This window comes from Seriola lalandi, unplaced genomic scaffold, assembly GCF_002814215.2.
Source record: "Seriola lalandi dorsalis isolate HSWRI2012SDOR001 ecotype SW California unplaced genomic scaffold, Sedor1 jcf7180002054412, whole genome shotgun sequence".
In the NCBI taxonomy this organism is placed as follows: Eukaryota; Metazoa; Chordata; class Actinopteri; order Carangiformes; family Carangidae; genus Seriola; species Seriola lalandi.
Window position 1 is genome coordinate 54444 of NW_019524965.1, and position 11590 is coordinate 66033.

Consider the following 11590-nt stretch of genomic DNA (forward strand, 5'->3'; position numbering starts at 1 on the left):
GCAATTAGTGGGGGTTTCATTGATAAGATTTTATACAGATGATTAACTAAAGAATCGTTGAGGCAGCAGTTTCAATCACACATAGAGCTAATGAAATAAGATTAGAGCTAAATAAGCCAAATTGTTTATTTGTTTATTTGTAGCTCTTTAGCTCTTTAGGCCTGAACAGATAAAAATCCATTGATACATGCTTTAAGAGCAAACAGTCTTTTCAGCCAACATTTGCTCTCTATGTGTGTGCTAAGGACAGACACAAGCTAGATCACTTTAAATCATATTGTGGCACAGGGACCCAGTGTTCAAAGCACTTTCTCAGCTAGTTGAGTGGGAGTTCAACTGGTGGAATCTGACTGTGCGCCTGTCTCTTTAAACAGGGTACCTTTAAACTTTATTTTCTGTTCAACTACATGTCCCACAATCCACAGTAAATAGGTGGTTCTGTGGACGTACTTCATAATCAGGTCAACCAATCATAAACATTCACTGGCGAGCGCGTACTTCGAAATTGCGTTACGTTGTCCAATGATCTTCTGATGTTTTGCAGTTTATAAACTGTGACCAATCAGTGCCACTGATGCTCACGCTGACCAATCAAAAGACCATTATGGGATAGATGGGCGTCAACATGCGTAACCAATAAGATTGAATGTGGAGTTTAAACGGTGAGCGCGGGCGGTCCTAGAGTAGCTGTGGGGCGGGTCGACCAAGTGGGGACGCGTGCTTGAATTTGAATTCAAGTTAGAACTAACTACTTGTTAAGTTATTAGTCAACTACTACAGCACAACACAGGTAGTGAGCTATATTGTAACACTATCTATCTTGATACTTGAAATAGTACGCAAGTTTGTATGCGTGTAATAGTATCGTTAGTATCGCCTCAACGTTTAAATCACTGCTCGGTGTTGTAGCTAACGTAACAGGCATCGCTGGTTGAGGAGAGATCCCTTCACTTGCAATGAAAGCGGGCGGTAAGTAACTTAAACTGACCTTTTCTACCATAAATATAGTAATCCTATAATGTATAACGAGTGTTTGTGAGTCTGAATTACATTTTTGCAATTTGACAGAGTTAGCACTGGTAACTAGCTACTAGCCAGCAGAAACGTTAACCGGGGTAGCCATGGATTCCTCCTGTAAGTTACTTTAGTTTCAAATGGATTAATGTTGGCAGTATTTATATAAAACGTGTCTCCTTTAGGCATTTAAGCGTTTGTGGTGATTAAAGACTAAAATATAATGTTAAACTTCATGAAACCTGGTCGTAACGTAACGTTAGTTGTATTTGAACCACAGGAGGGAAATTTGGGCGCTCACTTGGTTCCCAGTCAGATATGCTCAGCTCACCGTCGTTAGAAAGCTGTCAGTGCTTACAAGAATTTATTATATGATGTTGTATGCTTATTCTTATACGTCTGGGGTAATCATCTCTCCATGAAATTAGATATTTTCGAATTCAAACAGAGGTTTGTCTAGACCACACGGAGATAACTTAACTTACGTTAGTCGTTTTGAATATGGAGCCATAATCTTCATCTTGGTGTGGTTTACTACCAGCTAACATACTAACAGGCTACTGGCCTGCTTTAAATGAACTGCAAATATTGGTTTGACATTAATGTGAGAATTAGTTTGCCAGCTTTGCACAAAGATGTGAAATGCTTTTGTGTGTGTCTGTAGGTCTGTATCTGCTGTTTCCTGCTCTGAATGTGAGAATAATGCTGAAGGATGGAAAACTGCTTGTTGAAAATATATCAATTGTCTAACTTTTAATTCCATTTTCTTTCAATAGTCCACTGCCGTTGTTCAAAATGCTACTCGGTTCCAGCACGGAAACGGGTCCGTAAGCGATCTCCAGCCCTAACTTTGCTATCTCTACCTGAGGAGGTCCTCCTCTGTGTGATCCAGTGCCTCTCTGCTGAGGACCTGCTGTCAGTCAGAGCAGTGAGTTAACATACTGTACACACTGTCATACTCCTCCACAACCTCTAGCATGTATGTGCCATGCCATCCCAGATTTCTTCTGGTTTGGCATCTTATGACCACTTGATGCGATGGATCAGATGGCTCCTTTGTTTTAGGACTAATTGTCTTAACGTCTGTTACAGGTTCACTCCCAGCTGCGGGACATTGTTGACAACCACTCCAGTGTATGGGCCAGGGTCAGTTTCAGGGACACATGGCCATCCCCCAACACTTTATGGCTATTTGAGAGGTATGGCCATTTCTGTCATTCAAAACAAACAAAAAAATTGTCTATTGTTTTTCTTCTGTATGGGTTTTTTTAACTTGAAATCTCTCTCCTCCTTCAGAGCTGCGGAAAAAGGGAATTTTGAAGCTGCTGTGAAGCTAGGCATTGCTTATTTGTACAATGAAGGACGTAAGTTAAACATTCCACAACTTCCTTATTCAACCATTTACCTCCTTTAATTATGTGGGTTGATTTTCTTTTAGTACATGTAACATCTATTTTACAAAATGATTCTGGTTAAATTAAGGTCAAATAAAAATAGGAGACATAAAACAGTCTTGATGAATGCTGTAAGTGATTACAGCTCTTGACTTGTACCTTCTTTCTCTCCATTAGCGTTGTTGAGTGATGAGGGACGAGCAGATGTATGTGGTCGTAAAGCCTCCCATTTCTTCAGCCTGGCAGAGAGCCTGCGCTCTCCCACAGCAGATCCCTTCATCTGGGTGTTCATCCGTCCACCGTGGTCACCCACTGGCAGCTGCTGCAAGGCCGTGGTGTTTGACCGTCTCAAGGCTGAATGTGACAGCAACATGGTATGTTTTGCTACTGCCAGTTTAGAGGACAGGCAGATGTCCTTTTTTTTTTCTTTTTTTTTTGAAGCAACCTTGATGGAGCATTGAGCAGCATTTAATTTTGGCTTGTGTCAACAATTGATAAGCTCCAATAATATTCCTAAAGCTTTCCTTTTCTGTTTTTGTTAATGCAAGTTTGAGGTCAATGGCAGTGAGTATATAATAAATATAAATGCTTTAGGAAGATTAAGCAGATTATTACTTTTCTCTGACCATTGAATATTTCAAGTGTTCATCAGTGTTTTTTTTCTTTTCTTGCTTCTATAGGAAAAGAGGGGGCCCCTATTACACTGTTTGGCCAGAGTTTTGCATCTGTTTGAAGTGAGTATGAAAAGGACACTGAATCTGACTGTCTGGGTGTGGTTAGCTCAGTTTCTATTCGCCTGTAATCAAAAGTGTACAGCTTTATGCTTCTGTCACAGAGGGCCATCCGACTAGTCATGAGCAGTACAGATTCTTCTGTCTTCATATAACACAGCTGTGGTTTTACGTTCCCTGTTGAATCTCTTCATTCGCAGCTCTGTTGTGCTTTATTATTTAATAGTATGACAAATGATTTAATGCAGCTTAAACAGATTTGGTTTCCAGGATCTTTACACACAAGCCTTTATGTATAGATGAGGAAATGTGAGACAATGACAGTTTTCCTAGTGTGCAGGGAAAAAATATTTTGTCAGTTTATTGTGTAAGATCTGTCTTTCACCTCTGTAATCCTGTTACCTTTTTCCAGGAGGATGAAAGACGCTCAGATGCCATATCTATGCTGGAAGAGTCTTCGCAGGCTGGCTGTCTACAGAGCTCCTACCTGTTGTGGGAACACAACCGTAAAACAGCTGTGAGTCTGAATTTCCCATTTTGTGTCCTTCTCAGAGATACCCCTGGAAACATTGACTGTAATGATGAAGACCACTGTCCTCATTTCAAAATCAAACGCACACACATTTGTCTATGGTATTTGAAACTAAAATTGATTAATGTTTTTTTTTTTTTCTGTATTTGAATTTCAGATGGCCGATCCAGGCAGGTACCTCCAGTGTGTCCGAACCCTCAGGGACTACGCTGGTAAAGGATGCTGGGAGGCACAGGTGTGTGACTGAAGACAAATTATCATCTTGATGTGTTCTTGTGCATATTCAGTCTTGAGATGGCCCCATGTGTCAGTCTGCAGCTTTATTCTCCCTTGGTTATTCACAAACAAATTTCATAATAATACAAAAGACAGAGAAGTGTTTGTCTTTTGACAGCTTTTCATATGTCATGTGTTTGTTTCATTTCTTTTTTTTAAATTTCCCACTCCTCCATTTGTCCACAGTTGGAAGTTGTTCTTAATGAGGAGTTATGACACAGTGTCAAGAGGTCTTGACAGTTGTTGACACCCTTTTTTCCCCCCTCCTCATTGACTTTTAAAGCCCAAGATGCACCACAGAATCACAAAAAAACATGACTCATCTGAGTCACACGATCTGTAATTACAGCAGCAACTCATGCAAAACTCAACCGTATTGTTGTTATTTTTTGTCTGTGTCTGTCTGTGTGTGTGTGTGTGTGTGTGTGTGTGTGTGTGTGTGTGTGAATCAATTCAACAAGCTGTCAAACCATTTTAAGCTTTTTTGAAACACGTATTTAACAGTTTGTCTTTTTCTTTCCCCAGCTCTCTTTGGCCAAAGTGTGCAGCAGTGGGAATCCACTGGGTTTAGAGGCAAAGGCCTGCTCTGACTTAGTGGCCCAACTCTTCAATTCCTCTAACCCGGCATCACAACACTGCTCTCAGGGCATCCTCAGACGAGGCATCAAGGACACCATGAGGTACACAGGAACAGAAACTCTACCATGATTAGTCTGTTGGTGCATAATATCTTTGTAGACAATTCAATGTTCCAATTAGAGTCATTGTGATGACTCACTGTGTTTTGATCATCTTAGCTTTCTTTAATGACATTACTAAAGAGGAGATGAAACAGAGCAGAGCAAGTGTGCCAGTCAAAGGTTTCTCAGAGAATAAAATTAAACCTTTTCTCTGTTAAGCAGGGAACATACCACATTTCACACACACTTCAGGCTGATTTCAAGTAATGATTTGGCCAGCATGAATGATTTTCAAGTTCAGATACTGTCTTGCTTGTCCAAGGTGGTTGCAGTTAACTTTTACCCTAGATAAACTTAAACATGAGTGGTGAGGACTTAAATGTTTTGGCTCTTACTTCAGTGTAATTAACCACATTTATATTACTTCAATAATATTTTTTCAGCATTTTTTAGACTACAATCTTGACAAATACCAATTTCAATGCACCTCATCTTTGATTTCAACTTGTCTCCCTCTCTTTCTGCCTCTGTAGGTACATTTTGGTGGACTGGCTGGTGGAGGTGACCACCATGAAGGACTTCTCCAGCCTGACGCTCCATGTGACAGTGGGTTGCGTTGACCGCTACCTGTCTCTTCGCTCTGTCCCAAAGGCTCGCCTTCAGTTATTGGGCATCGCCTGCATGGTAGTTTGCACACGGTGAGAATGTGTATTCTCTGAAATGTCCATGTCGTAATATGGTTGAATACTGATTTAGGGATTATGCAAGGACACCAACTTTGAGGCTGGAGGAGATTGAGGCTTTTGGGACGGATAACTAAGTTAATAAACGAAAAATATGCCAATTGAAATGCTTTCTATATGTGCTTTATGACAATGTTTTGTTTTGTTCTTTTTTTTTTTTTTTCCAGATATATTAGTAAAGAAATCCTGACCATACGGGAAGCTGTTTGGCTCACTGACAACACCTACAAATATGAAGACCTGGTTCGAATGATGGGTGAGGTCGTCTCTGTGCTGGAGGGAAAGATCAGGGTGAGTAGGACAAATTTCCCTCTTATTTCCCTCCATTCTCTTGAATGTATGTGCTTAAAGGTATATTTCCCTGCCAAATCTTTTTGGGAATTCAAGCACTGAATTTGAACATTGCAAATGTAAAGAAATGATAATTTCATGGTCTTCCCTTTTAGAGCCCCACACTGCTGGACTATGGGGAGGTGCTACTATCTCTGCTCCCTCTAGAGAGGCGGACCACTCACCTATTTAGTTACATCTGTGAGCTGTCACTGCTCTACTCTGCTCTCTCCACGCCACCACCTGCCAAACTGGCCTGTGCTGCACTACTCCTTACACGAGCACTACATCACTATGGTAATAACACACTGACACACACACACGTACGATGTACGACACGTCCGTTGAAAGGACGCCTCACCCTTTTAACATTGACATAACGCAAATCTTTTCAAACACATAGAATTTTCACCTTAAGTTGAGTGGAAAGTTTATGTTCACTTTGACTTATGTCTGTGGTCTCCCTTTCTGCAGCCCCCATATGGCCCAGCCAGTTAGCTGACTACACAGGCTTCTCCAAGCAAGACCTTGTCTCCCTTTCTGTGCTGCTCTATGTCAAATGGTAAGTTTCTCACAGTGTGTTTTGACTGGATTGGTAGCCAAACAATTTATTTTCCCCATCCTCCTCATCAGCCAGTCTGTCGGGTCAAGGTTGTGGATCTACACAGAGAGAGCATTCAAACCTTTTTCATTGATTCACTTCAAGTGAAGTGATCAGCCATGATGAGATCAGTTATAATGAGATGATTATGTGTTACCATGACCTATTGACTTGTGTTTATTCTGTAAATTAAATGTCCATTAACTGCATTTTGAGGAAGTATAATTTGTACGGAAGTGGATATTATTGTAAAACATTGGAAGATTAAAAGTTGGCTCTAATTATCATCCATACAGTCCACACAAAAGCTAGTAGCCATTGTTGCCAAGGGAAGTTGTATTGATTCTTACAAGTATTTAACAAAACAACTGAATAAGCATCCTTATGACTACACATGTTGTAAACTTGGTTAAATACTTTGTTTTTAGTCAACTCACAACCCTTCACCAAAGGCTATATATTTCATATATTTGTGGTGTCCACTGTGGAAACAACATAAGAACAGAAAAAAATACTCAGACTTGTTTAGGTACTGAGTATTAGTTTAATTTATTCAACCAATACAAATGCATTGTCACTCTAAGCTACAGAAAATGCCACTGAAAACATTGGACTCCACTGATTTGTAACTCTACCTTTGCTCACACAGTACTTCACGGTGCTTTCCTCCATGAAGAGAGATGGCACGGATTGACTGATGTGTCTGGCTGTTTTCAGCATGCTCATATTAGATAAAAGATTGTTTATAATGTCTGATGACCAAGAAAATGGATGGCCATTAAGGTTTTGAAGTCCAGAGAGCTACAGGGTCATAAAAGACAGTAAGAGGCATTTGTGTGTGTAACCATCAGTGAATCACCAACTAACTCATAGAAACGTGCCTCAGGTTAAGTCACTTTGATAGGTGAGCGTCGTATTGACAAACTGTAATTCTCAAATGGACAAGTAACAAGATTTGTCCCCAAGAGGTGATTATAGCGATGCAGCAAGCAAAGTGGATCAAACTCAGTAATGTTTTCTTCCACCAACCCCACCCCCCACCCACCCACTGCCCCACCCCTGCACCCACTCCCTCCCTTCTCTTTCTCTCTTCAGTTTCAGTCAAGATGTTCCCAAAGATTACAGGCATGTGTCTCTGACTGGAGTTAAGCAACGGTTTGAAGATGATGCCTACCAGAACATCAGTAAAGAAAAGGTACTTGATTTTTTTTTTTTTTTTCCATTGCTGGTAATAGGAAAGGTGTTCTCTCTATTGGACATTGATTTTTAAGAAACAAAAACATTTCTAAATTGTAGCACAGAAACTCTCAGATTGGTTATGTGAATCTAACTGGTCACTGATTTTATTTCATGGCATCCACAAGGTTATGGATTTTAAAGAACTGTGTCAGATCTTGGAGATTCCTGAGGTGGAACCTCAGATGGAGCCTCCCAGCCCCACTGGTCAACCAGCAGACATCCACACCTTCCTCGCCTCTCCATCCAGCACCAACAAGAGGTAAGCCAGTTACTACACAGGTTCCATATTACAACACATTAGAGCTAGGTCGTATTTAAAAAAAAAAAAAAAAATACAATAATGGCTTTTAAACATAAACCAAATGTTGCTGTGAAGAACTAGCTATACTATGAGCTATGAACACTGTGCATAATGGAACACAAGCTGCTGGCCCCTAAAAAACTTTACAGGTCCCATTAAATATTTAATCATCATTATTATTTTTTAATTATGTTGTTCGCTGTGAGCTCTCAAGCTTACTTGGGCCACTGAATAGCTGCTACTTTCAAAGCCACTATGGTGTAGTATTAAACATTATGTTCATTATTTTTTAATTTAGCCATAGTTTGCTAATTCTTTTGCAATAAGGGCCTGGACAATTTGGAGAGATGCAATATTAACATTTATTTATTATGGGGTTAATGTGCATGGATTGAGTTTGATTTTACAAATGTTAATATTTTGTGTCCACCCCATGTAATACCAATCTAACCATATTTTTGTGTCACTTGATAATATGAGTGTGATAAAGTCACGTTATATCCATGGAGGTCAATATTGTGATGTTTATTTTTCATTTGAATTACTCTTCAGAATTCATTCTAACTTAGATGTTTGTGACACAGTTTGACAAAAAAAAATCAGTAAGAATTGGCCAAGCAGACGTTCACTGCTTATTGCACCTACCACCAAAGGTCAAATGATATGGAAACTGTATCAGTTGACTATTAGGCAGCATGTAAGATCAGAAAAGGAGATCCCAGTTGAAAAACCATTCATTTATTATATTCATATACTATAGCTTCCAGCTTTGCAAAATGTACTGTGCAAAAAATCGATAAAACCTTAGTATTTAAGACGGGACTTGAAAGACATGGAAAGAATTCAGTTATGAGAAACAATTAATTAACAGCAAAGTGACCCCTGCCCCCACTGCTACTCTTGCACATTTAGCAGTTCTTATCCTTGCCCAGTCTCCTGTGCTCCGTGACAAACATATTTGTGAACTGTCTTGTCCAGAAGGAGTTTTTGTTTGTGCCATCTGTGAGATGCTCCAATGACTCACTGTCACCCACTGCTTGTCCACTTTTTCCCAAGGAGACGTGATGACAGTATGCAGGCCCACAGAGCCAGCTTTGTGGCCACTCCCACAGCAGAGCTGTCCAATCAGGAGGAGACACTGGTAGGCGACATCCTGGATTGGAGCTTGGATACTTCCTGTTCGGGTTATGAGGGGGACCAGGAGGAAGAGAGCGAGGGAGAGAAAGATGGTGATTGTGAGTGGCTGACCACATTTTTTCCAGTATGACTACTAGCATATAAATAAGCTAATCCATAAATGGATCAAATGCATGTATCAGTCTTCCAGTAGGACATTATGTGATTAGAGATGACTCTGCAGTTGCAATGTCCAGCATAGTAAAAGTACACATAAATTTAGGCTTAATTATTATGCAGGCATTGTCATGGACAAATGTGGATGGATGAAAGTAGCTGTACGGACTGTTACAGCCTGTAGTTTGTATAAAATTTGATCACTGACTCTCTGACATCTCTTGTCTTTCAATAGCCTCGATGATATCTGTCAAACTGCAACCGCTGACAGATGCAGACAGAACATTGGAGCACTGCAGAGCCCTGTCCAGTGATGAAGACAGCTGCTGTGAAGCAGAAAGGGAAGTGAACAAGGATTGCCAAGGCCAGGAACCCCTTTCTTTCTCCACAGACCTTCACAGCTCAGGATACTCCTCTGTCCTCTGTGTTAGCCCCTCATCTACATGCTCCTCGTCGTCCCTCATGCCTTGCACGTTCAAGACCTTTACCACTTCGTTGGGTGCAGCTTCTGCTGATGCCCAGCCAGGCTTCCGCCTTTTGGTGCCCATGCAGAGGCCCCGGGGCACCTCCAGCAAACAAGTGAAGAGGAAGAACTCAGCGGCTCATAGTGGAGGTGAGGTGGAAAGGGAAAAAGAAGATGACAGGGAAGAGGACAAGTATTCTACCAATGTGGGGTTTCTGAGCCTATAAACAGTGGTTATTTTAACGGCCCCAGGCTGTTCACAGGCCACCTGTTCAGTCATTATCCTCCAGCACTTTCCTTTAGTTCTCGACGCCGTTCCTCACCCCTGTCAGTCTGGATTGGTCCGTCAATTGACAGAAGATCAAGATGCCTTGAGGTTTCAGATAAGTAAGGGAAAATAAATATCTAAAGATGAAATATCTAGAAACTTGCCTTTCTATTACATTGCATTTCATTTACATGTTTACAGATATGGCGCAATAAAATACCTCCCATGAACCTAGACTCACAGTCAGCTCTCAAACCACTGGAACATAACTTGACTTTCCTCAGGACCCTGGTACAATGTGTGCTATTTCTGTTGTTTTACAGGCTTCTACAACAACCTATCTCAGATCATGTTAGATAGTTGGGAAAGAACCTCACAGACTTGTTTGGGGGGCAAGAAGTTCATTGTTATGACCATATTTTGAAAAACATAGCTACCATGTTATTGTGACCATGTTATTGTGATTGTTTTGGTTATCTTAGTCTCTGATATGCACTGTCTATACAAGGATCTATATTGTATTTGGTGAATGTCATTAATAAGCGACTACTCTGTCATAGTTGATGAAAATGTGTATCTGAAGCCTAAAAAAATGTATGATTTCTTGTTCAGTTTTGTCCTAAGTTCTACATGTGTTTGCCAAAGGTACAGTGGTGTCATTTGTGTTTTCAGGGCATCTACTTAAAAAGAAACGGAGCTGTGAAATGAGTCTTTTAGTAGTCTGCATCTTCTGCAGTCTTGTACATATACACCACTTGTGCTGTTAAGTATTCTAATCCCATCAGGAACACCAGCTGGATATTAAGATGTTACCTGTTGAAATATTGACACTATTTTCAGTAAGGTGTGCTTCTAATGGGACTAGTCAAGAATCACCAGCAGGTTGACTATTGTAAGTGTTTGGTGCTTCACACTCATTAAATTATGAGCTCAGAAGCAATGAGCCACCTGATGCAACAGGAAATTCTTAACATGCTGACAAGTTTTACCCAGTTTTCTTCCCATCTGAATTAGGTCTAGCACTTTTATCGTCACAGGAGGAGCACAATTCAATTAAATGTGACCATTTTTATGCTTGAACAATCAATACTAAAGTATTTTTGAATGGATTTGTTTTGCCTCCTTGGAGAGAAGTGGAAGCTCAGACACTAAAGGAAAATTATTACTTGATGGGATTTTGAAAGTACTTTATGCCTACTCCAGGACACAGAGTATACAATATCTAAATGCTTGTGACTGACTGTAAATACATTTTTAAACTGTTACTTCAGACTGGTTATCGCCTGTGTTTTATAAATGTACATAGTACTATATGTATAAATGGAAAAAAAGAAAAAACATGCCACTACTACTTGAAATTGTATTTGCTTCATTCCAAAAAGGCAGTGTTTGTTGTGAAATGTCTGTTTTTCTACAGTACAGTGTTTCCTCATTAGACATGTGATGTGAATATGTAATTTTTGTATTGAGTTCAAATAAAACAAGCCATCATGCACATTTCTTTGTGATGTTACTTTTCATGCCACCACTCACATGGAGTTTAATTTGTAATAGATTTACACCAAATTCTTCCCATGTTAGTTTCAAGCAAGACTGAGTTTAGAGATAGGAATCTCATGGACTATTTCAGTGTGCTGTATTATTTTCTGACCAAGCTGTTTTTCTTGGACCATGAGAATCATAACCAACAATAAAAAGAAAGCATGCCAGACAAGTTATCATTAA

The 11590-nt window shown here is 40.1% G+C and overlaps 1 protein-coding gene across 1 annotated transcript; it reads left to right on the forward strand.

Moving 5' to 3' along the window:
- Positions 1-700: 700 nt before the first annotated feature.
- Positions 701-11362, forward strand: ccnf (cyclin F). Its single transcript, XM_023410021.2, has 17 exons — positions 701-969; positions 1791-1942; positions 2107-2213; positions 2311-2378; positions 2586-2782; positions 3089-3142; positions 3552-3656; positions 3829-3906; positions 4473-4627; positions 5161-5325; positions 5538-5661; positions 5817-5997; positions 6175-6262; positions 7397-7496; positions 7666-7799; positions 8898-9076; positions 9370-11362. The coding sequence occupies exons 1-17, from the start codon at positions 957-959 to the stop codon at positions 9822-9824; spliced, it is 2355 nt and encodes a 784-aa protein (XP_023265789.1). The 5' UTR covers positions 701-956; the 3' UTR covers positions 9825-11362.
- Positions 11363-11590: the final 228 nt, after the last annotated feature.